A 25,454-nucleotide genomic window follows, 5' to 3' on the forward strand; every position below is an offset into this window, starting at 1 on the left:
GTTTTTGTTGGCTGGAACATACTGACCGAAATTTACCTTAACTGTGTCTAATAAACACTGATTTGACTCTAAGGAATCTTAACAAATCTAATAAAGCAATGTTTTATTCTTATCTATAACTTATTTCCTCAAGACTTCTTTCATATTCTACTGGACAGCTACTGGAGTAGCTATGTGGCTGATGTTGGATGTCTTAGGTATCTGAGTATCTGTCATTTCTCAGGTGTTGTTCCTTGAGAAGTCTTTGCATTCTTTGAGACACTCATACAAGTGTATAGTTTCCAGACAGATGAACAAAACCTGAAGATATTTCAGATTAGAATCCTTCCCAATATCCTCAAGCTTGAAGTAATTCTGCATGTACTAGAACTGCGTGTTTGGTATTTGAATATTGCTTTAATTTTCATGTGCTTTAATTTGAAAAGTAATGCTAACTACTAAATTGAAACTTCTAATTTGCCCCTGTGTATTCTTCCAACTCTTCGGAAGAAACTGGCATACAATTTAAAATTGTCCCTTTATAAAGCAGATGTGAGATAACATGTAACTTCTCTAATAGGAAATGCTGGCAAATGCTTATTTGTCTTGTTTATATTTTTAATGCAATACAAAATGTGAACTTTTCTGGTTTTGCGGACCAACAGAATATTCATTTTCTGTATTGATGATGTTTCAGAAGAGAGGCTCCTGGGGATTAATGGCTGTAAATAAAACATTACTTTTGTTTATCAGCTTATTTATGCCAAGGTGGAAATCCATAATCAGCAATAGTTTGGACTGTATTTGAAGTAGTTTAATTAGAAGATCAATTTAATCTTGGAAAGAAAGAAATGGCACAGTGTTATCACAGCTGTACGTGTGATGAGTTGGCAAGGTGGAAAGGCTGGAGCAGGGAACTGAATAGGAGGTGTGGAGTCAGTTCAGAAGGGTGTAGAGAAAAGCTTGAAGGGTGGGGGGTGAAAGCTGTGGCACAGTCAGTGAGGGCTGTAAAGCGGCTGTAGTGCATTTGCAATCAACAGAGATAGCAAGCAGAAGGAGCTTTGTTTAAGGGACAAACTGGCTGCTTCTGCCACTGCCTTGGTTACCTCCAACTGATTGCAATTTTGGGACATGGCAATCTGGGGCACTCTTGTTTTTGAGGGACTCTCCTCCTAGTTGTGCTGGGGGAAGTTGTGGGGCAAAGGACAACAGGTGAACTTGCATCCTCAGCTTGGAATAGTTTCTGAGAAGAGCTGCCAAGCAGCAGAGAGTAAAGATACTTTGAGATGGACTGTTTGTGACACCAGAAGACTCTCCTCCTCGCTGCTGCTGGGAGATGTGCTTGGTTCATGTTCCAAAAGCAGTGCCCTGCCTCAGAGCAGGTGTTTAATGGCTAAGATTTACCTGCTTAACCACTGACTCATCCACGTAGAGAAATGTTTCATAGATGCTTAAGTAACTTAGTTTTAAACAGCAACACAATCTTGAGGGACTCATAGCACTTGCACTGACGTGTGTATATATATATATATATATATGTATGCATATGTGCATGTGTTTGGGATGATTTCTTTCCAGATTTGTTTGCAGTGGGTGACTTAGCTCTTAAAATGGACTGAAATAAACAGTGACAATTGAATTAGATGCTATCAGGCACTTCTGGATTGGCAGTGTAATATTTTAATTATATCAATTCTGGAGTCCAAAGAACAAAACTATAGTTTAAAGTGTGGGAAAATAACTATAAATTATATCTTGGCGGTCCATGCTCCTTCAATCACTTCCTGACTGTGTTTACTCAGTTTTCAAGCCAAAATGAGCTTTTCTGACTGCAAGCATTGCAAGCCAATCTTGATCTATAAAATGCAACCTGTTGCTTAGCCAATAAAAAAGCTGGACTCCAGAAACGGCCTGGGATTTCTGTTTCTAATAGAGCACAGCATAACTCTTTTATTACTACATCATTGTAGTCTTGTCGATGGGAGCAATTATTTTGCTGGTAACTAGCAGATGCGGTGTGCACTGAAGGCAGGTAGCAATAGTTAAAAATATTCTCGTGGAGGCTTTATTGGGGGATATTTCTAATGTAGGCTCAGGGGTCATGTTGCTAGCTAGGCAGCTGAAAGGGCCAGGAGGAACTGGCTGCTCATTATCCATTGCTACTGGGGCAGAGCACCATATAAACATTTTAAATTATATGGGGAGCCTGTGGATGTGAAGCCCTCAGGTAAGGGAAGTGCCTTCTGGTCACAGCCAGGTGCTCCCGCATTGCTGGTACTGACAGGGGCTGTCAGGTTAGGGACCAGCTATGGGTGGTTTTGCATGCATTAGGGTTTGCCAGAACCAGGGGAATGCTCAGGAGAGAAAAAAATTAGGAGATTTCTATTCTCTGTGCAATACTAGGAATGTGAAGGGTAGACTGAACCCACCAGGGGTGGTGCCCCGCTAGACCTTCTCTTCACAAACAGAGAAGGACTGGTGGGAGATGTGGTGGTCGGAAACTGTCTTGGACAGAGTGACCACGAAATGGTAGAGTTCTCTATTCTTGGCGAGGCCAGGAAGGGGACCAGTAAAACCGCTGTCTTGGACTTCCGGAGGGCTGACTTTGAGCTGCTCAGGACGCTGGTTGGCCGAGTCCCTTGGGAGGCGGTTCTGAAGGGCAGAGGAGTCCAGGAAGGCTGGGCGCTCCTCAAGAAGGAAATCTTAACGGCACAGGAGCGGTCCGTCCCCACGTGCCCAAAGACGAGCCGGCGTGGAAGAAGACCGGCCTGGCTCAACAGAGAGTTGCGGCTTGTGCTTAGCAGAAAAAAGAGGGTTTATAATCTTTGGAAAAAAGGGCGGGCCGCTGAGGAGGACTACAAGGATGTAGCGAGGCTGTGCAGGGAGAAAATTAGAAAGGCCAAAGCTCATCTGGAGCTCAACCTGGCTACTGCCGTTAAAGACGACAAAAAATCCTTTTACAAATATATCAATGCGAAACGGAGGACTAAGGAGAATCTCCATCCTTTACTGGATGCGAGGGGAAACCTAGTTACTAAGGATGAAGAAAAGGCTGAGGTGCTTAATGCCGCCTTTGCCTCAGTCTTTAGCGGCAATACCGGTTGTTCTCTGGATACACAGTGCCCTGAGCTGGCGGAAGGGGATGGGGAGCAGGATGTGGCCTTCGCCATTCATGAGGAAATGGTTGGCGACCTGCTAAGGAGCTTGGATGTGCGCAAGTCGATGGGGCCGGATGGGATGCACCCGAGGGTACTGAAAGAACTGGCGGAGGAGCTGGCCGAGCCGCTTTCCATCATTTATCAGCAGTCCTGGCTATCGGGGGAGGTCCCAGTTGACTGGCGGCTAGCCAATGTGACGCCCATCTATAAGAAGGGCCGGAGGGCAGACCCGGGGAACTATAGGCCTGTCAGTTTGACCTCAGTGCCAGGAAAGCTCATGGAGCAGATTATCTTGAGGGTCATCACGCGGCACTTGCAGGGCAAGCAGGCGATCAGGCCCAGTCAGCATGGGTTTATGAAAGGCAGGTCCTGCTTGACGAACCTGATCTCCTTCTATGACAAAGTGACGTGCTTGGTGGATGAGGGAAGGGCTGTGGATGTGGTTTACCTTGACCTCAGTAAGGCTTTTGACACCGTTCCCCACAACATTCTCCTCAAGAAACTGGCTGCTCATGGCTTGGACTGGCGTACGCTTCGCTGGGTTAGAAACTGGCTGGATAGCCGGGCCCAGAGAGTTGTGGTGAATGGAGTCAAATCTGGTTGGAGGCTGGTCACAAGTGGTGTCCCCCAGGGCTCGGTACTGGGGCCGGTCCTCTTTAATATCTTTATCGATGATCTGGATGAGGGCGTCCGGTGCACCCTCAGTAAGTTTGCAGATGACACCAAGCTAAGTGCGTGTGTCGGTCTGCTCGAGGGCAGGAAGGCTCTGCAGGAGGATCTGGATAGGCTGGAGCGATGGGCTGAGGTCAACTGTATGAAGTTCAACAAGGCCAAGTGCCGGGTCCTGCACCTGGGGCGCAACAACCCCAAGCAGAGCTACAGGCTGGGAGATGAGTGGTTGGAAAGCTGCCTGGCCGAGAAGGACCTGGGAGTATTGGTTGATAGTCGGCTGAATATGAGCCAGCAGTGTGCTCAGGTGGCCAAGAAGGCCAACAGCATCCTGGCCTGTATAAGAAGCAGTGTGGCCAGCAGGTCTAGGGAAGTGATTGTCCCGCTGTACTCGGCTCTGGTGAGGCCGCACCTCGAGTACTGTGTTCAGTTTTGTGCCCCTCGCTACAGGAAGGACATGGACGTGCTCGAGCGAGTCCAGAGAAGGGCGACCAAGCTGGTGAGGGGTCTGGAGAACAAGTCTTACGAGGAGCGGCTGAGGGAGCTGGGCTTGTTCAGCCTGGAGAAGAGGAGGCTCAGGGGCGACCTTATCGCTCTCTACAGTTACCTTAAAGGAAGCTGTAGTGAGGTGGGGGTTGGTCTGTTCTCCCACGTGCCTGGTGACAGGACGAGGGGGAATGGGCGAAAGTTGCGACAGGGGAGTTTTAGGTTGGATGTTAGGAAGTACTTCTTTACCGCAAGGGTTATTAAGCATTGGAACGGGCTGCCCAGGGAGGTGGTGGAGTCGCCATCCCTGGAGGTCTTTAAAAGACGTTTAGATGTAGAGCTTAGCGATATGGTTTAGTGGAGTACTTAGTGTTAGGTCGGAGGTTGGACTCGATGATCTTGAGGTCTCTTCCAACCTAGAAATCTGTGTCTGTGTGTCTGTGTCTGACTAAGGACCATCACTAATACTATCGTTAACAATAAGAAACACAGATTTTATTATTCTGCCTTTACTTGCTTGCTAACACAGGAGGCTTTTTGAGCGTATTGGGCAATAGTGCTGCATCTTTCTTGTGGTAGAGCACCAGATGTATTGTCATTTGAGATTTATATGAGCAAATACTTTCAGTCGTGCATGCTTTGCTCTTTGACCTGCCTCCTTCCTCCCTCGCCTCACCAGTCAGCTGCTGTCCCTCTCCTGCTAGTTTACATCCCCCAATGAATTAAGGCTAATCCCTAACCCTTAATCCTCCTAAAATCTGCTCAACTTTGTGATCCTATTTTGACTTTAAAGGAGATTCAAGGTTTTTCTTGTTTTTCTTTTTTTTTTTGAAGTGTGGCTGTCATTTACATTAGGGGGTGCGGGGTAGTTTCAGTGAGTGGGCTGGCATTTTAGTGATTCATGTATTTTTCCCATTTTTATTTTTTTCCACATGGAGCAGAATTGTTCAGGGTTTCTGTTTCACTTCTGCCCCCTTGCTATGCAGCGTATGTCTCTGGGAGCAGAATCTGAAGAAAAGGGGTTTCCAAGGAGACATCACATTGCTCCTACACATTAATGTAGAGTGAGGACAGCACACTTTCCCGGCACACTGTGATTGAACACAGCTATGAATGAAGATTTCCCTAGCTTCCCTGTCAAAAAGTAGGTGTTTTTACCTCTGGAGCCAGTCAACATCTGAAGGGGTTGTGCCCTTCTTGAAGGTCGGGCTCTGTGTCAGTGCACTGCCAGCATCCTGCTCCACAAAGTTTCAGAGTGCAGGGGAGGCTGTTCTTTCTCTTTGAACCAGGTAGAGTTTAGATTTCTCCTTATGCTAAACCCAGGACGATTTGGCAATATTCATCTTTTGCCTGTGTGAATTACCACGATGTTAAAAATGTGAATGCAGTATAACTTTGCAAAGTTGTCTTTTTTGGCAACTTTTCTTTTAAAGGCAAAATCGGAGCTGGCCTAAGGAACCAAGGAGTAAACCTTTCTTAAAGGGATCTTGTGGAGTGACAGAACAGCAAGGGAAGCTGCTCTGCAGAGGGCGAAATGCGTGAACCCTGGGTTCATGCTTGGTGTGAGAGCAGGACCCTTCTGTAAGATAATAGTCAAAACTTTTTTCTTTTCCTATTTGTGCTTAGCAAGAAGATTCTTGTGCATGTGGCTAGTACCTTGGCTGCCTCTGCTCTTGTCACTTCTACACTAACTTATTGCAACTTTTGCATTTTGGAAAGTTTGGTCGGTACAGAATGTGATTGCTGGCTCACTAAAGAGTGTGTCGTGCAGAGAGCACAGGCTGGGGAGTCCCACAGCTCCGTATTTAAATAAGTGAACTTTATAAAATTTGCAATGTCTAATTTTGTAACAGAAACAGGAGAGAATCATACAGCATGCAATTAAATATGGGAGTGCTCAGGCAACCAAAAACAACGGGATAGTTCGTGAAAGGAAGGAAAAAAACATAAAAATGACGTCCCCTTTGGAAATTTCATAGACAAGCATCTTGTTACGATTCCTTGGAAAGACAGCGCATTGCACAGCTGTTAGCCATGTAAAAGGGAAATATGCATGTGCATATCCAAGTGTGATTATTCAGTTACTAATCCAGTTTCCCCAAATACTTGGAATAGAGCTTTCACCAGTGGTTGTTAGCTAAACAAAAAAAAAGTTTCACTTGAGGAACTGTGTTCCAAAACCTTGATTCTTATTAGAAATTGAAGCAACTTTCTTGTGGCAGGGGAAAAAAAAATCGTGCTTTGGGTAAAACTTTTCAAACATATGGCTCACAGAAATAGCAGGCTTCAGGAAGATTTATCTGTAACAGTACGTAAACAAGTTATCTTTGCACATGTAAGATGCACGTCAGATAAGATGCATTCTTGCAAAGCGGTGTTCCTTGAAAAAAATCTCAAGTCTCCATCTCTGGATAAGACCCCACAAAACTGCATTAAAGATGTATCCAGTGGTGCAGAGGCAGGAGAACGAGGAGGACTGAAGGAAATCTTGGCTGCTCTTTGCATTAGTGGCATCTGAGAGTGCTGGAGACTGCTTATCCACAGGGTTTAGGGGGTCTTCTTGATAGCTAGACTGGTGGGCAGGTAAAAAAAGTATGACTTGTGCATTTTGTCAGTCATTGGCATGATAAGCAAGCTTTAAACCTACCAGTTTGAATATATTTAATATTTTTTCACTGTTTGTTGGTCTAAAACAGAGTTCAATTACAAAGTGACATACAAGATCTTGTGTTTTTTTCCTTCCGAGATACCTAAACAAAGGGAAAGACATGATCCATTCCAAATCTGTGAATGAAAGTGTAAAATACCCAGTCCTGTGAGGAGGCCACCAGAGTCTTTTCATAAAGACTTTTAAGTAGCTCATCTTTGTGTCACTGCTCAATCTTTATGGCTGCAGGAGCTTAGTAGGAAGCCTAGAGAGCTTTAACTGTGTTTTGCTGCTTTTCTCATCAGCCCTCTAATGCCTCCTGATTAAGGGCTCATAAATCTTCACAATATTAGTGGAGGAATCCATTTCCATAGCAAATGACACCCTTTCCCTGCCTCCTTTTAAACGTTATCACACGCATGCAGCAGCTACTTGTCCGTATCGTTGTCACACGCTGCATGTTCTGTACAATGAATGCTCTCTTCCTGGAAACCCGAGCCTCTTACCCCTGCTAGAGAGTAGCCTTTCCTCTTGAGGTCACCTAACTTGGCAAGTCAGTGAGTTAATGGGTCCGAAAAGATTATCCTAGCACAAAATTGATGTAAACATTCTCCTTTCCATTTAGAATATATGGGCCTGGATTCCTTTCATCTTTCTGTGCACATTCCAGATGTTTGCTTCTTTCCCTTTCCTCTCATCGTATATACATGATGGGATAGATAATGTACTGAGTTCAAATTTATGTCTAGAGCGTGATGTGTTTGTGCTCTGCTTCATTACACCTTCTTTTTCCCTTTTATTTGGGGAAGAAGTACCTTAAAAGCCTTTTTTAATTCAGGTTTGATTTGTTTATTCAGTGCTTTCCAAAAGCAGTCTGGTTAAAGTCCCTCATCCCCTTCATTTCCTCTGCAGTTCTCCTGCAATATATCTCGTTTCAGTCAAGGATGACTCTATGCTGCAGCAGTTTACTCCTTTGGCTGTTTTGAAAAAGTTCCAGAAGGCACAGCTCACCATTTTCTTTTTGAATGTCCTTGTTTTGTTTTTTAAATAATAAAAAAAAAAATCAAAAGTCATCAACATAAAGCAGATCTTCAGCATGGGTTATCTTGGGAATTAGATGCTGTTTTTTCCCCAGGTGATATTCTAACATGCATTCACTGTTAAAGATTATGGGGAACATCTTAAAGTTGTAAAGGGTTTCAATTTTTCTTTCACTGAATGTCAGCAGCCCTTAATTGCTGTGTGCTGTTAAAACTTTACTTTCATTCTTAGTTTTTGTCTGAAGTTCTCTGCAGCTGGACTACTTTTAACTTCTCTGTGTGTAGAGATAACTTGTTTAGTATCTTCTGATCATGTATTTATTTACTTATTTTTCAGAAATGGAAATGTTAGATCTACTAACAAATACCAGAACCTGCAGACCATGGTTATTCCTCCTCCTCCTTCCCACTTAGCCAGTTTTGTATATTCGATTGTGGGTCATTCCTAGAGGAGGTTGTTTATTTTTAAACTTTGACTCAAGGGTATGCCACACACTTCTGACCTTGATGCAACATCAAGATGTCTACTAAAATATCAATAAAATATATGTGAAGAACTAGGATGTTCTGGGGCTCCAACAACTGTAATCATTGCAATTATTTCATTTCATTCAAAAAAAAAGAAAAAGGCATTTATTTGTCATCAGGGTTATGAGAAACTGTTTTGAGGGATGGATTTTCCTCACAATGTGTTACCACTTTCTGTTAGTTTTCCTTCACTCTGTGTACATCTGCCCTTTCCATCTCTTGCCCTTGTTCCCACCACTGCCCACTCTCTTTGTAGGGGAAATCTGGCAACTTTTCCTCCTTAGTTTAGTAATGGGGAGTTTTTAAGCACTGACCTTGGCCTACAGTGTAACTTACTTTCCAAGCACTGTGAATGCCATGCAAAGTCCTTGTTGAATTTCCACGGAGTTCAGAGTTAGCGTGTCTCAACCCTGAATGTACTTGACTTTAAGCTTAGCCAACAGATTCCAGGGAAATCTTCCTCTCCTTTGTGTTTCATGAGAAATAAGTTTGAAAAATCTAGTACAACAAGAGGTGACTCTGGTTTCTTTGAGTAAAAACAGCGTATAGAAAGGGATTTTGGGGAAGGAGCAGTTGCCTGGCTCTGAGGGGTGGGAAGTCCTCTGGGCTCTCCTGGGTATGGCTGTGCCTCCCCAGTCATTTTTATTTTATTTTTTTACATTGTTTTTGAATTTTGTCATCACTTGTTGCACAAACTAATTTGGGATGAATTGCTTTAGCATGAAATCTTCTTTCTGATGGTGTTTGGTTAGGGCCCTGCTGCTTGGAGGAGACAGCCGCAGGTCTGAGTGTCCCAACTGACCTGGCCCCTTCCTGGGCCCTCTCCCATGCATTGGGACACGTTGCTTGGGTTGGCACTGTGGCCACGGGTTTGGTGGCCCTGCTTTTCAGCCCTGTGCCTGCCAAAAGTCCTCTGCCGTGGAGAGGTCCTTTACTGCTTAGAGCAAACACCTCGTCTGGCTCCTCACCCCTGTGAAGCCAAAGAGAAGGCCCCACTGTTGCTGTGGGGTGGATGTTTGCATGCACCTGTAAAACACCATTAGGTAAAACAGAGGAATTCAGAATATAATTAGCGTCTTCTATGTTAATAAGCAGATCCTCTGCATATGCTTTCTCTGCTATCGCCGTAGTCCCACTGTGTTTTGAGTTTGGCAAATGGATAGATGGAGGAAACTTGTCTTCATAAAATTCTGTGCTTGCACATATAATGCCTGATCTGACATGGGAGTTTGTAAACGTAAACGTCATGGCTCTTCAGAAAATGTTATCAAGGCATTTATCTATACAAAGAAAAATATAATGCCCTCAAATAATAGAAGTCTTAAATAAAATTTAGGGCTCAGTTGTGGATTTAATCTTACTGATTTGGGGGGGGGAGGGGTTTATTATATAGGTTTGCAAAGATGTGGAGAATGATTGTATGCTTCCTTTTTATGTACTTTTTAAAGAATAAATAACCTTTATCATGGTAAACTTCATGTCTATATACATTAACATACTGTATATATTTAAATTGTTTTAACAAATTTCACCATTAAATAGATTTTTCTCAAGAATTCTAAATTTCTGATGACTTGTTAGGTCACCTTACAAATATCCCTATATCAGCTCTAGGGAAGGAAGAAAATTCGTACAGAATAAATTGTTGGGCTAGAATTTTCAGTGAATGAATTCATTAAGGGACTTGATTATTTTAGTTCACTTAGCAGCTTTGAAAGTGTGTGCAGTGAATTCAGAAATCACTCAAAACGAAACTATTTAATATCTGGATCTTATGAAAAATAATGAAAATAATTATATTAAAAATAATCCAAAGAGGGACTCAGCAACAGCGATGATTTTCTCCACAGAGTGGTTCTGTTTCATCAATATTTCAAATTGTTTTCATTACTAATTTGTGTAGCTAATTCATGAAGTGCTGTTTAATCAAGTCTTTAACAGCCTCCTGTTTGTCTGCATGAGCCTCTGTAAGATGAGAAGACAAGCTTTAGATACGGTGCTCTATATTTCCTTGGCATCTTTTTCAGCATGTAGCTTCCAGTGAGGCTCTCCTAGTATGTGATATGGTGTCATTCTGCTGCACTAAGGAGTATTTGCTTTTATATTGTTTTCCATCATAATGTGAGAATCCATGAGCATTCTCTTGTTTAACAGTATAATTTCTCATTGTAAATATAACAAGTATCACAAAGTGAAAAATGTAATATGTTTTAATAAAAAACAATTTTAAAAGTTTTGTTTTATGCACTTCAAATACTGAAACTGTAGTTTTGCTATGGCATAGTGGTGGATTTCTCTAACTGATACAGACACTCTAAGGCTTTCAGAATGTCTGTTTATAAATATGAAGAGATTTTAATATCAGGTAGCATGTCTGCAAGCATTTAATGAAAAATCCAAAGTTGAATGTTTTACTGATATTAATCTTCTTTAGTTGACCTAAATGTGAAAGCTTGGTTTTTATCACTTTATATCATGTGTTTAATTCTGATTTCAATATGTCTTGTATATAACATCTTCCATATAAACTCGCTTAAATCATCTGAGAACAAAGTCAGTGTTGCAGGCATACATTTGACTTGGTTGTGATATATCCTATCTGTTTGTCTTCCAGAATTCTAACATAGCTTTTCCTTTCTTCTGTGGCAGGATGACAAGGACTTGGTTCATGAGTTTGTTGTTGCTGAAGGCCTGACTTGCTTAATCAAAGTGGGAGCAGAGGCAGACCAGAACTATCAGAACTACATCCTGAGAGGTAACACAAATGTGTCTGAAAGGTGTTTTATTGCTGTGAGGCTCTCACAGGTCTGCTACAACTTGCAGCATGTTTGAAACATGTTTTTCTGGTTCAGAGTCTTGCATATGTAGGAAAATTAGGCTGGGATTAATGCTCACTGCTGATTAGGATGAATTGGAAAAATAAAATGCCGATGTTCTCTCTATCGTCCAGCTTCTCATTTAGATTATATTGAAAAACCCTAATTCTAAGAAAGAAAAGGCATTCTAGAGCTTGAACTGGATAATTGTAAATGTCAAAGGTCACAGAACATCATAACTTCTTGGAATTGGATTAGTAGCTTGTCACATGATAGGGAATAAACAGCGAGACAGTCATATCTTAAGGTAAGTTGGCTGGAAGCAGTTTCAGCTATCTGATATTTTGGAGCTAAATAGGTAATCAGAGGATTGTGTTCTGTTCTTTGCACTTAAGACAACTGGCAAAGGTAGAATTTGGGGAATGGCATGGAAAGAGTCTTACTGAATTAGAAAGCTGACTTAACGTATAGTGTTCCTGCATGCATATCATGTGTGACTGCATGCAGTTTTTATTTAGCAAGGAAACCCAGGCTGCAAATCAGGAGAGTTCCTTCAGTGTTTTAAAAGGTTATGACTGAGGGCAGAGCAGTCATAACAGGGGATCTGTACTTCTGGGTGATCTCATAGTCAATAGAGAGCGCTAATGGATGCATAACTGTGGTGGATTGCTCATTTGAATTTTCTTAGACTGATGTACATAGCTGTCCCTGAAAATGTCAGTTTGATATATTTAGCTGACAACACTCGATCTGCAAATTGAGGAGCAAAATACGAAAATAGAAAAAGATTTTTCGAAGAACCAGAAGTGCTAAGTTACTGAAAGCAAGAATTCAAATAGTAAGTGTGGTTTTGTGCGAAGAACTTGAAGGTTAGACTGTACAAATATCAGCTTTTCGGATTGGATAAGAAACCAGATCAGTACCACAGAAATTATGTTCTATGTAAGTAGTCATGCAGTGATGTAAATGTAATTGAATAGTAGCTTGCGTATAGTCAGAAGTAAAAGACTGTTAACCACAATGCAAATAGACAAGAACACGGAAACATAGAGAGGAAAAAAGGCTTTCTTTACAGCTGAAAACAAAAAACAAAAAACAACAAAACCTTTCTGGGAGAAAATCCGCTATCGACACTCTCCAAAAATTCAGTCTGGAAGCAAAATAAAGGTGCTGTATTGGACAGTCTGGCCTTTAGTCTAGGGGGTTACTGTTTCATCAGCTGAGCATTGGTCTAGTGGCTGGGCGATGTCTTTGCGCTTCAGCAGGCTTTTGCAGCCAGATACTGGAAACTCAAAGCAAGGAAACCTGATAAGTGTTTACACTACCTGAGCACCCAAGTGGCCTTGCAGTCCAAACACTGGATTGCCCTGCAGCTCTTCTTTTCCAGTATCAGATAAGATCCAGGGCACTGAGCCTCCTCCTTGACAGAATGACCCACTAATACCAGAGTCGGTCACATCAGAACTAAGATCCTTATTTTAAGAAGATGCTTTCAGGGATTGGTACTGTCTTTCAAATACCCAAATCAGGTCTCTTGTTCCCCCCATTTTGCTGGTTCTTGACACTGAAGCTTTTTTCTGGGTAGTGTATCCTATCGTCTGCTACAATAATAGGATTTTTCTATGTGATGTGGGTTTTATTTCAGAAATTAAAATTGTCACGATTGTCTTTCAGAAAGTTCAAAGCTTGTTACAACTCCAAGATTTTGTCAGCTGGTTTTCAGTTCCAGGAGCTAGCGTGTGCTCTCTGAATAGGTCTGCATGTGCAATGAGATAAAGATAGGTTTGGAAGTACAGTGTAGCTAGCCAATCTTATCCAAATACATTGAGGAGTGCTGAAAAGAAACATTAAATACACCAGAAAAACACTCTTACATGATGTATTATTTTTGGAATGCCATAGACAATGGCTGTTTTTTTGTTATTGAGATTTAAATTAAAAAAAAGTCTGTCTAGATTTTTTTCCCTTACTGCTGTGGTGTCCTGGTCTTGTGGTTCCTCTTGGAGTGGAACATATTCTCATTGTTTTCAGTGGGCTTAACGTGAATCATAAAGGGATAGGATTTCTTTTTAGTCCCATATCCTGTCTGCATTTCTCCAGCACCTCTCATTTAATTCACTGTTTTCCTCCTGTGCTACTAACACAGCTTATAGGGCTGACAATAAATAGCAGCCTTAGCCATCACATTGCTTCTGTTGGCAGGGCTTACCCCTGCACTGTTGTCCTTGGTTTTGACTGAGTGGTTTCTGAGTGTTTCCTATTTGCCTGCATTCTTCAAGAACTTTGTACCTAGAAATGAAAATAGATTAGATATACAGGTATTTGTAGTTGTTGTAGGTGTTCAATACCTTATGCATTGCCAGGTACTAGCCGTTTCTTGAACTTGCTTTCCTTTTTTTCTAAAAGTCTGTGTTGTTTCACTCTAATGCTTCCTGCTTGTGCATTTCTGCTTAGCGGTTTTGACTTGGCTCAAGGCTGGCTGAGCTGCCAAAAAAATGACTGAATATGAGTCACAAAAGTTTTAGTTACTTTAACGGGTGAATGGAAGATAAGTGTGTCTTTTACATGCAATGCTGAGAAATCAGGACAATTGTTTGTCGAGTGCTGAAGAGCGACCGTTTATTTCTGCTAGGTTCTGTGAAATAGGATTGTTTGACAGCACCTTTCCAAAAATGTTTCCTTTTGTCAGTCTGTAGTCTATGGACGTGAAACAACAGTAGTCAGGTCTTCTCTCTTTAACTATTCTGTTAAAATACCAGTCTAGGACACAGATTTTCTTCCTCCTTAGTTACTAGTTCTTCAAGCTAAATTTTCCTCTTTGATCTTCCTTTTAATTGTCATGGAGATGTAGAGTAACTGTGTTTTGTGGGATATTTTTTTCCCCCACAGAAACAGGCTTTCTTACTTTTTTTTTCTCTCTCCCCACTTTTGGGGGAAAGTATCCATAAGAGCAATGAACTCTACTCGTCGCACTGAACTTAAATGTTTCTGTGCCAGTTACAAGATTGCCTAAATTTTCAAAACTAAATGGAAATGGTGAAAGATTGAAAATAGTCACAATTGATGAAGATTAATATAAATTTTACTGTAATTTTGAAGGTGTGTATCATTTGGAATTCTTTTTTTTTTTTTTCACTGAATGAAAAAGCAACATCTGAAACACAGTGGCAGAGCACAGGATAATTAAATAATTGATAGAATTATGGCAGTTTTCACTTTTTCTGTTAATTTACTGGTGCTTTTGGGAAGGTGAGAAGGAAAAGCAACTTGTGTAGATGAAGGATTAATAGTTTTAAAAACACTGAGTAAGAGAGGTCTGGGGATTCACCTGACACTGTGATATGAGAAGTACTACCCAGTGGTGTCGTGTCCCCTCTGCCCTTTGCATCCAATGAAAAGGTTGTTAAAAAGGTCCTCCGGCCTTTTTGCAGAGCATGTTTCGCGCTTGGAGCCCTAATTGCCTACTTGGCGGATTCAAATCATTATTTAGTGGTATCCGTAATTAGGTAAAAGATGGAGTTTGTGGTGGTGGTCTGAAAGCACAAGCTAGGTGTCCAGTCCAAGCAGAAAGAGGCCCTGGCCTCACTGCAGCCCATGGTTTCAGAAACTAAGGGTGAGGAAAAAATGGTACCATCAGTGCGTGTGTGTGCTAGTGTGTGCTTGAATGAACCTCTGCCGCTGGATGCAGAAGCTGTATGCTTATACTGGGAATAAGAATTTGGGTTTAAAGTCTGGATGAGAGATGGTTTTTGTTTGGTGGTTTTCGTTTGTCTTCCTTTTTTGAAGGAAAAAAGGAAAACAAGTGTTTGGAAGGAGCCTGGGAGTTAAGATTTGAGGCAAAGTTTGTGCTTTAAGTCACCTCCTCCCCCCAGAAAAACAAAACCATTATTATAATCTGAAAGAGAAAGATACGATGTGTCATCTACTGGAATAATCTATACTCAATTCAATAATCTGGTCAGAAGACTGGATTGTAGTGGAACCAGTTTGGGGTTTCGTATTGCAGGCCTGCTGCACTTCCGATGAAGTGATAAAGTCCTGTTGGTCTCTACAGACACTGAAACAAGTACAGAAGATGAAGGTGATGGTCCTGGCTGAGGGATAGGATACATTCTCAGGGAAAGTGACATAGCATTTAAAAGGATTAAAAGTCCATAGCTTCATAGACACAGTCAGCAGCATCTTTAATCTGCTAGAAGAACAATTTAATTATTATGCCCAACATTTTTTTTGTAGTAAATGTGGTTTATTTTGGAATTGTATTTTTTACAGGCATGCTTTTATCTTTGCACAGATAAAATGAGCATATAACAGCACTCATTTTCTCTCTTCATTTTGCAAGGCCTTTGGGGATTTTTAAGTAATTTAACGGGAGGCTTTTACCAGAAAAGTCCTGTGTGAGCCTTGAAGTGTAAATAAGAAAGAACAAAGTATCTTAAACCACTGAAGTCATGTGTGAAAAGTAACTCCAAGGCACATTCTGATCTTTGTTACATGCTTAAATTACGTAGGAGTCCATTGAAACCATTCCCTTCAACCTTAATATCTGTGATCTACACTGTTGCAAACTGCCAATGTCAGAGGAGCAGGGGGGTTACCAAAGCACAGGAGTGGGAAATGAGAAGCCTGAAATTTCCCAATCCCACAGTGGGACATGATGAGGAGGAGCCTTTTGATTCCTCGCCAATAAATGGGAGCCAATCTTTGCAAGGAGATGGACGGAGAGAAAGGAAGTAGCTGTGTCTGGGTAGTCAACTTTCTAGTAACTTCTGCTTTCAAATTACGAGGTAATTCAAAATCCATATTTTTGTATGCTTTCAGTTAATAAATGCAATGTAGCTAACAATGTAGAGAAAAAAAAGAAAGAAATTACAGTAAGAACTGTTTGTTGTGAAGCAGAAAGATTTCGCTGCTGGAATTTGGAGATGCTGAGTTATTTGCTTGCGGTGTTGAAGCATGCACCAGAACCTCTGGGATCACCCAACTTCACCAAGAGATCTCCAGGCCATAGGTCAGGTTGTCTACCACAGCAGGCAACTAGTTCAGCCGTGAACGTGCGCTGAGGCCTCCAGCAGTTAGGCCTATTTATAGAACCAGAGGCACGCGATTTCACCTGCACACCAACTTTAGCACAACCAGCTATGCCACATATTCTGGGAAATCTGATTAAAGTCCTAAAACAGCTCAGTGCTGTGTGGTAAGAGACCATCTGGTTACTGTCTGTCACCAGGGTGCTGTGTGCCCGAAGATGTCAAGAAGCTGGAGGAAGTAGAAAGCGAGGGTGAGGCTTTGCAAGCAGGCAGTGGAAGCTGCTGCTGATAACCCCTTGCTCTGAAAGCCAAACACAACGTTATCAGTAAGCTGAGGGTATTTCTGCATCGAGCCAAGGGCTACTTGGAATGCTTGGGTTTATAAATGTGCTTTCTGTAACAGGGGCAACCCACTTCCAGGAACCAGCTGGCTGTATTTACCAAAGAGACCCCTCTTTGTTGCAAGGACCAGAAATCCTCCAGTGCTCTTAAATTTTCCTCCCTCACCTGGACAGACTGTGGGGCTTTAGCCTTTTACATTAAAAATTGGGTACTACAAAGCATTTAGCATAAACAAGCGTATGCTTCTGCAGTAAATGTATGCAATGCTTTGTATCATTGGCACTGCTTGTACAAATACCAAAAGAATAGAAATAAAATGAATAAGAGGCTATGTCTATCCTAAATAAATGTATCTTGCTGATTTGGTACCAAAGCAGTAAAACAGGTGGTGGTAACATACGTTTAGTAGTGGAAATAGAGCTAATGCTATGTAGCGTGCATACCTTGACATTACTTCTTTTTCAGTGTGGACTGGAGAACTGTGTGAGGTATTCCAGCTGTAGGAAGGTATTCCAGCAACTTCAGAATGGTATGCTGAGAGCTCAAAGTAAATAGAACAGACAGCACATGATTAGTCTTTCCTTTACATTTATTTCGTGTTCTGAAGCCAAATACCAAAACTTTCCTGATGCTCTACTCTTGACCTTCAGTGTGCAGGTATCCACATGTAGCTGTGAAGTTCTTATCCTTATCTCTACATGTTCAAGTTGGCTTCTTATGTGCAGTCCTTTAAAAATTATGTAAACCTCTCAGCTGATCTCAAAATAGCTTCAGTGAGGGCCTGGGCCTTAAAGAGAAATCAAGTGCCTGAAGCTTGATTACTTAGGGGTATTGCTTCTGAGAGGGACTCAACTTAATCTCCCTGTGAAGCCAATTCTTTGATCTTTCTGCAGAGTCCATTAGAAAGAGTATCAGAGTTGGACGCCTGTCCTGTAGGGATTTGACCAGTGCATCATTCATTCATGTTGTACGGGACAGCAGACTGCAGTCCCATGAGACTTTGCCAATGCTCAGCAAATCTGCCTGGAAGCTCCATGTGGAGGTACAGCCTTGGTTCCCCCCCAGCCCACACCTAAAAAAGTAAATAAATAGAATCACAGCTGCATTAGCAAATTAGTGTACCTGTGCAAGTAAGACCTGCCTGTCAGCAGCACTGCTGAGCTTGGGTACGGCACCTCTGTGATACAGCCATGGTGTCTCCTTTTGAGAGATGCCTGTGCTGCCAGCTTTCCATCAGAGAGAGATCGAGCTCATATTGAAGGTAACAGTGATGGCATGGTACCTTTTATATGTGTACAGAAATAGTAGATTTCCTTCTTTTGTGTGTCTTGAAAAGCCATGGAATCAAAAAAATATGAATGGATTTGGCGTCCTGGTTCATGAACTCTTTAGAAATGGTGAGATTAGGATGCTTTTCATTGTACCGGGAAAGAAGGCACAGTATACCATCTCCTCGACCAGTAATATAAACAGCAGACCTTGGCTCAGAAGCTGAATCCTCTTTCATTTCTGCAAATCTCTCTTTAAGGCCAAATGCATTTGTTTACTTTTCCAAGGGTAGCAGGAGAGCTTGACCTTGGAAACCTTGCAGTTTAAAACGACAGAAAGCATCCTACTTGCTTTCCTCTCTATACTTAGAGCACTTCCTTTCTTGTTTTCTCATCTGCGTATTTTTAAATGATGTTTCTTAGAGTCAACCTCCACATTTATTGCACTGAGAGTTTCCTACCAAACGCAACCTTAAGTGCTCCCTTAGTTTGTGGAGGAACCCCTTCCCTCTCCTTCCTCCCTCCTCCTCCGCTTCCCTCCCTTCTCCCTGGAAGCGATTCCGATCTGTGATCCGTCTGGAAGCAGAGCCAGATGGTCCTAACGCACTGCATACAGCACGGGTCCTCCCAGCCTGGGATGGGAATTGGCACTGAAGCAAATGTGAGTTCAAAAGTTTAACCACCAAACAGTAATTTACACATCTACAAATAAACTGAGTGGCTTCGTGCGCCGTATGGAATTGGCCGTCCGTGTTGTGACTGCTCGCGAGGAGAATATGGTGTTCTCATAGTCTACGTGGAATTCAGCAATAACAGCACCATAAAATTATGGATTTCCCTTGTTTTTAAAGCTGACAGACTCTGGAAGGGTTTGGGTTGCTTTCTGTCTACATGAAAATGAATCTTTGGGTTTTTGTGTAATTTTTTATGCTTTGTGAAATTCCCATGAAATGTGACACCTCGGGCTATGTAGACTCCATGTAAAACGAGGAGCTGAACGATGAAAAATGCACATCCTTAACTACTAAGCAAAGAATAAGTACTTGGAAAGTGGTCTCAGGGGTCTTTAAAGCCATTTTGGATGTTATACGATTTAACTACTCAAACTTTATGAACAAGTCTTGAAAACAATGCACCAGTTCCAACTGGTAGGAGCATATTACAGAGGATTTCGGCCTTTTTGTAGTAATCTTTGAACATGAAGTAGCCGAAACCTGATTCATTAGAGAAGGGAGAAAATGTGCAGAAAATAAAGACATTCATAAGCTGGCACATACGTGCACACTTGCACAAAGTACCCCGTTATTAGGGATTTTGCTATAAACTGTTTGTAAAGAATATATGCATTTAATATGCTACAAAATACACTGGGGAAAATAATCTTTGCTTGTCCCCATTTCAAGATAAGATGCTTCCACAGCTCCTTGTGGTTGCGATAATTGGGGTGGCACACAGAGTGCTCTATCCCAATACAAAAGCAAAAAATAAAGAAAAAAAACTAACGACTTTAAAGGGATGTGGGGGGAGAGTCAAATGTGTATTTTAAATGTAGGATAATTAGGAAGTGTTGACTGTTATTCCGTGGAGATGATAATTATATGACATAATGATGTGTCAAAAATGAGCTTGTTTGAATATCTTCAGAGTTAATTTCCCTATACAGATATACCTGAATTATTTTAAGTTACATCTGAGCCCTTTTGGTCTATTTATACTTTTTTGTAGATGTGCATTTCTATTGCTCATGTTCTCATAGGTGCAATCAGAAAATAGAGTGATAGACTGAACTCCTAAAATACTTATCTTAGTTGCTATGAACAGTGACCTTCTTGAAGCCTCTGTATCAGAATATTTTTAAGAGCCCCAGAGAATTCAAGAAATCTAAGATACTTGCATGTGTTAGTCCAGTATTATTTATAAACATATGATAGTGTTCATGCATATGTGTATAAGGAAGAAAATATATAATCAGAACCTGACGTCAGTGAGGGATGATTTTAGTGAGCATATGGGAATATTAACGTTTCTGTTTGCTGCTGTGGAGGGTTTCTGCTTGCCTGTTCTTCTGCACGGCCCTGAGGACCATGGAGGAGAGCAGAAGGTACGCTGTGTAGGGAGGCAGAAGTAGCTGATGGCTGCATGTTTGCAAGGGCTGAAGAAGAAAAGATGGGAACTCTTTTTGCTGCTCCTTAATGAAATACAGGGACCAGTTTACTCTCTGTTAGTGCTCTGCCTCTCCCCACCTCTACCACCTCCCACGTGCAGGGCTCAAGCTACTGATGGTGGCATTAGAGCGAAGAGAGGAGAACATGCTCTGGTGCCCTTATAGACGAGGAGGTAGTCAGAATATGCGGGCAGGGACTGAGCAAACGGTGGGCATGCAGAAAAGCCCAGCCACTGTGGCAAGGCAGACAAGTTATTGCATCTTCACTCTTGAAGCCAGGGAGAAAAGAGGTGAGGTTTGCAGTTCCTGCCTGCTAGAGGAGGGAACACACAGGTTTAGTGCATTCCTTAGAGTTTAACAAAAAGTTGGAATTGAATACCACCTTAAACTGTGGATTTATGAATTTTAACATGTTTTCTTTCTCATCACGTTTCCAGGCAAGAAGGAATTCTTCCAGTTTTCAATGTGTGAGGCATTTCCAGTATTTTCCACTTAAATTTCGGTAGCTAAAGCCTGTGCCGTCAAGCCAGGAAAGAAGGTACTGATCTTCTGCCCCCTAGTGACACGAGGCACTGAGTTTCATTAGCTGCCAAAAATACTGTATACGCATTATTCAGGGTGTTTTTTTCAATAATCGATCACTTCGAAATTTCTTCCTGGAGGTTTTAGTGAATAGAGTTTACTGATGTAGATGCCATGCAAAATATGTCATTATTTTCATTTGCCTCTTTTTAATTTGTTGACAGCTAGAAAACAAGCATTCTCTTCTCCTCTTAGAGATGATGACAGTGATTACAGAATAAAAGAGGAGGGATTATTCAGGGTGTATGACAGTAGGAAGGATCTGTAGCCCTGTGGACCTAGGATCAAGGCTGGAGTGTTCCAGTCCCACAGACTGGTGTTTCAGAAAAGCACTGAGTAAGTTGTAGGAGTGGGGTGATGTATTGATGACAATCTTGCTCAGAATTCTAAATATCTCTGGAAGAAAAAGCACGTAGAGAAGAGGAGTTTCAAGCTTGCACTGAGTGGCTCCACGTCATACTGGGCCCAGAAGGACGCATCGGGGAAAGAAAATGGTCTATGAGCTACAGAGAGAGAAAAGCATAAAGAAAGCTGCCGAGAAGCCAAGGAGTGGTAACATGCCTCAGGAAAGATTACTGATTAAGGGCAGATCCTAAGGGTTAGCTTTAAGGAAATGTTGGTATGAACAGACTCTTTTAGAGTTGCTGTTTTTCTTTTTACATTTCACAGTTCCCTGAAGTGGTGAAATTTTAATAAATAAAGAAAATCTGTTTGCCAGGAGGAGTACAATTAGATAGCTCTGATGTTACAATGCATTGACTTTAATTGTTGAAGTGCTACTCAGGAATACTCAGGAATTAGTATATACTCACACTCGAGAATTAGTATACCTATAGCATGTTTTAAGTGGGTTTATTTAAATGACAAGTGGGGTCTTAAAGACTTCTGCCAATATTGAGCAATATCCTGTTACCTCCTCCTGTAAGTTATCACCTGCCTAGACAAGGATCTCAGTTTCCCCTATACCTGCTCTTCTGTACCTCCCTACCCAGTGCCCTGATTTCCTCATTTTGTACTCCAAATCTTTGCTTTGAAACCAGTTCTGTCATTTTTTTTTAAAAGTTACACCCTAGACTGGCTTTGGGTACGGGGGGGTTGCACAGCACTTACTCCTGCTATTTCTTCAAGTTTCTGTTTGCAGACTTTTCCCCTGGCTGCTCCATATCTCAACAGTCTGCCCCTGTGCAGAGGGCAGTGTCAGGGAGCAGACTCTGTTCTCTCACCCTGCAATACGATGAGCCAAAGTTTAGTTTTTAAGGCAGACTTTCAAACTAACTTTGAGACATGGTTTCCAGCTTCCCAAAAATCAATATTGGGACACCAGGTGGTTACTTTTAGTATATAGGTTAATATCAGTGATGGAAACAGTGATTGTAGTATTTATTAATCATGTATATTGGCTTCTGAAAAGAATACATCTATGAGGCTTTTGATAAGTTTCTAAAAACTATGTTCCCCAAGATTATTATGAACAGATGCACTTAGAATACCATTAAGCTTGATTAATAAAAGTCTTGAAAATTAATAAATACCTGTATGCCTTATTTTGCATGCATGTCCCCTTTGTATGCAAGCTGATAGTCTTTGATCACACAGTGGGTATGGCTTTTTCCACAGCTGCTCGATTCAGCTAGTGAGCACTGTCACACCTGTGCACTTAATGAACACCTTTTAAATAGCTTGTTGTACCTTCAAGGCTGCTCAGGGCTTTGAGATTTATTTCTTGCTATGCAAATTCTATTATGCTTGTTTTTCTCATGCATTTTTCTGTGGTTTGTCACTAATTGTTATCCAAGACCTTCACAAATACCATGCTATTTCCAGAAGCTGAGGGGGCAGCGTAATCTTTATGTGGCAGATAAGGAAATGAGGTACTTGGGACTAGACATATTCTGAGTTCAGAATGATTCAGTGAGACTAGGTGATGTTTGAGATTACTTGGGCTTGTTTTTCAGACTTCATATGGTACTTTCTGTTTATGCCTTTTAAATCTTTACTTTTTGGGCTTCATTTCCCATTTAGACTCTTGCCTAGCCTGTCCTAGTTTTCCGTCTCTCTGATCTGTATAGACAAGAACCGTTTTCCCCTTCCCACATCAACTTCTTTTCACCATCACCAGATTATCAGTTCATTTACATTATCAATCAATATTTGTCAAATAATTAATAACTACACATCAATTTTCATCAATTCATTTGCATGGATTTCTTCATCAGTTTAAGCTTGTTTAAACATCTTTTCTCCCATTACTTCTTCCTACTGCTGCACTGTCTCCTGGGTTCTGGCACCACAGCTGTGTTTGTGTGATGGTATAATGAATTTGACAGAAGAATGTGTTCATCTGAAAAATTGCTCAGTGGGGTAAAGAGGTGTATATATTGCTGTTTTTCTGGATGTTTCTCAGTGCTGTCAAATAACCCGGTCCAGTTCTCTGTGTTGGGGCACAAGCCCCTGTGCTGGCAAAACCCTCGGTTTGACCCAAGACAAACAAGTAAGGGAGAGTTTTGCAGTACTGCTATCAAGTATGTTGTCACAGTTTCGGTCTCTTATCTCTAGTCCATTTCTTTCCTCAACATCTCTCACATTAGTCCTAATCCCTCCAGCCAAGTAGCTTTCAGTCTTTTCTGTTACTTCCCTCATTTATCCCAGTCACTTCATCTCTTTGCATAACTCTCAGATGCTCATTAGCACTTTCTATCAGAGTTCCTGCTTTAATTTTCCATCTTTTTGAGCTTCTCTGGACTTAAACTTTGTTTCCTTCTGCATTCAGATCAGAATTCTCCTCCTCACTATCTGAGTAACCAGATGGTTCATTTAAAAATAAAAACAAAATACTTACAAGCTTCCTGGTCTTATTTTGAGTGCCATGTCCTTCCTTGGTGGGCAGTTGCTGGGATTGTTACAGGGATCTTTTGAGCACCAAAGACTGAGTTTTCAGGTGATTTGTATATTTTCAGTAGAGACTACTGTAAGTGTCAAACATGGGTCATTTCAAAACCTTTTAACTACACAATATGGACACATCTTAATCTGGTCCATATGAGCTTTTTCACTGACATGACATTATAGTCTTCCTGAATTTTCCGAAGAGCACAGCTTATTTATTTTTAGAAATCGAACTCAGCAATAGTTTTAATTCTAGTAGTATGTTCTCCTTCTCCTTCCTCTTCCTGCCTTCCACAAACCCACCGTCAATATAGGCAATGTTAGAAAATTTCCACGAAAAAAGAGTGTGATGTGATTCAAACACCACACAGAGGAAGTTTCAGTCCAAACTGAAAACTTTAAAAATTATGTACAACTAAGCCCAGGAGAGTTTTCAGGGGAATTATCAGGCAGTTGTATTAACAAGCAGCAAGACTTGTGCCATATGTAATGAACCTTCAATTTTAATTTCATGAGGCTCATGGCTCACTACTGAAAACGTGTAGGAAAATCATGCTTTATTGGCTATAATATAATGTCCCTCTTGTTGCTTTATGCTTTGCTTTATTCTGGTCTTTAGCTATAATAATGTGTTGTTAACAGCGACTAATAAACTGGTTACACTCATAGTGTAATGGATTGATTTTTATTAAGAAAGAATAGACAAAAACCTTGCTATTTTTTAAGTAGCATTCTAATGTAGCGTTCTAGTGTAAAATCTTCACCGTGAGTCAGCAGAGCAATACTTGACTGAGCAGTAAATTTTGGAATGTCTGTTTGGAGCTAAATTTTATATCAGTACTTCAGAGTAAGTAAGGGCAGTTAAATACACACTATGTATCATTTGAAATAATCCTTTTTGACTGGTTTGTAGGGCAGGATTCATCTCACCTAATTCCAGTGAACTTGTCTCAGGTAGTCAGCTAGACCCCAAGAGAAAACACACCTTTGTGATTGAACTGGGTTTGCTGCTTGATTGGCAGTTTTTCATATCTGCTGTTATCTTTTGTTTCTCTGTTTTCCATCTCAGGCCATTAGTCTGTCTGCAATTGTAGTTTAATGTAGAAAGAATTTGAGTACTTGATGCAATTCAGTTCATTTCAGTCTGAACTAGTTCCTCAAAAACAGTGGAAGGAACTTAGCAGAAACTGCTTCAGACCTGTGAGCTATCTCTGTTATGACAAGAAAGACATTGGTAATATAACATCCCAGGATGAATGTCTGTGATCATTTCCCTCAATTCACTTGATTGAATGAATAGGTGGAAAACAGCAGGTCTATTCTGTTTCTCTTTGAAGACATTCAGCAAGCTGTCTTATAGTCAGCTTTGTGAAAGTACTTGTCCTTCAGTGCCTTTCATTGCATTTTGGGTTGCAGGGTGGGGGTGGGAGGTATTGAGATGAGGAAAAAGACAGAAAAGCCCAGACAACCTGCTCCTGAACTCAGGCATCAGAGAAAGCATCTACACTTGACATTTTCATGCTTTACGAGTCCTGATGGTGCAACACGTTTATTGTTCTAGCGTAGTTAATACTTGCTATAAAAAGCCAAGCCACCATTATGTGTTTAGTGGGTGTAATGGTTCCCTGAATCATCCAGTAAAACAGCGAGACTTGCTGTTTGATTTTAGGAGCATCTTAGCAAGATGATGTCCTTAGCTGATTTCCTTGACTGGCATTCATGGATGGCAAAATGGTCATTTCAGGGGTTTTAGCATCATTGCCTCAGTTGAACAGTGACCTCAGTAGAAAGATCTGTGATTTCTGCAAATCAGGAGAGAAATCCAGGATCTTATTCTTTACTCTATGCCAGCCTTGCCA

General features: G+C 41.3%; 1 protein-coding gene across 4 annotated transcripts in view; it reads left to right on the forward strand.

Moving 5' to 3' along the window:
• The window catches only part of FHOD3 (formin homology 2 domain containing 3), a 399,093-nt gene that overhangs the window by 187,326 nt on the left and 186,313 nt on the right, over window positions 1–25,454 (forward strand). For all 4 annotated transcript variants that reach the window (XM_050708607.1, XM_035550471.2, XM_050708606.1 and 1 more), the window contains exon 5: window positions 11,157–11,262. In XM_050708607.1, the coding sequence (XP_050564564.1) occupies window positions 11,157–11,262 (106 nt within the window). The remainder of the gene's footprint in view (window positions 1–11,156; window positions 11,263–25,454) is intronic.

This window comes from Cygnus atratus, chromosome 2, assembly GCF_013377495.2.
Source record: "Cygnus atratus isolate AKBS03 ecotype Queensland, Australia chromosome 2, CAtr_DNAZoo_HiC_assembly, whole genome shotgun sequence".
NCBI classification, from domain to species: Eukaryota; Metazoa; Chordata; class Aves; order Anseriformes; family Anatidae; genus Cygnus; species Cygnus atratus.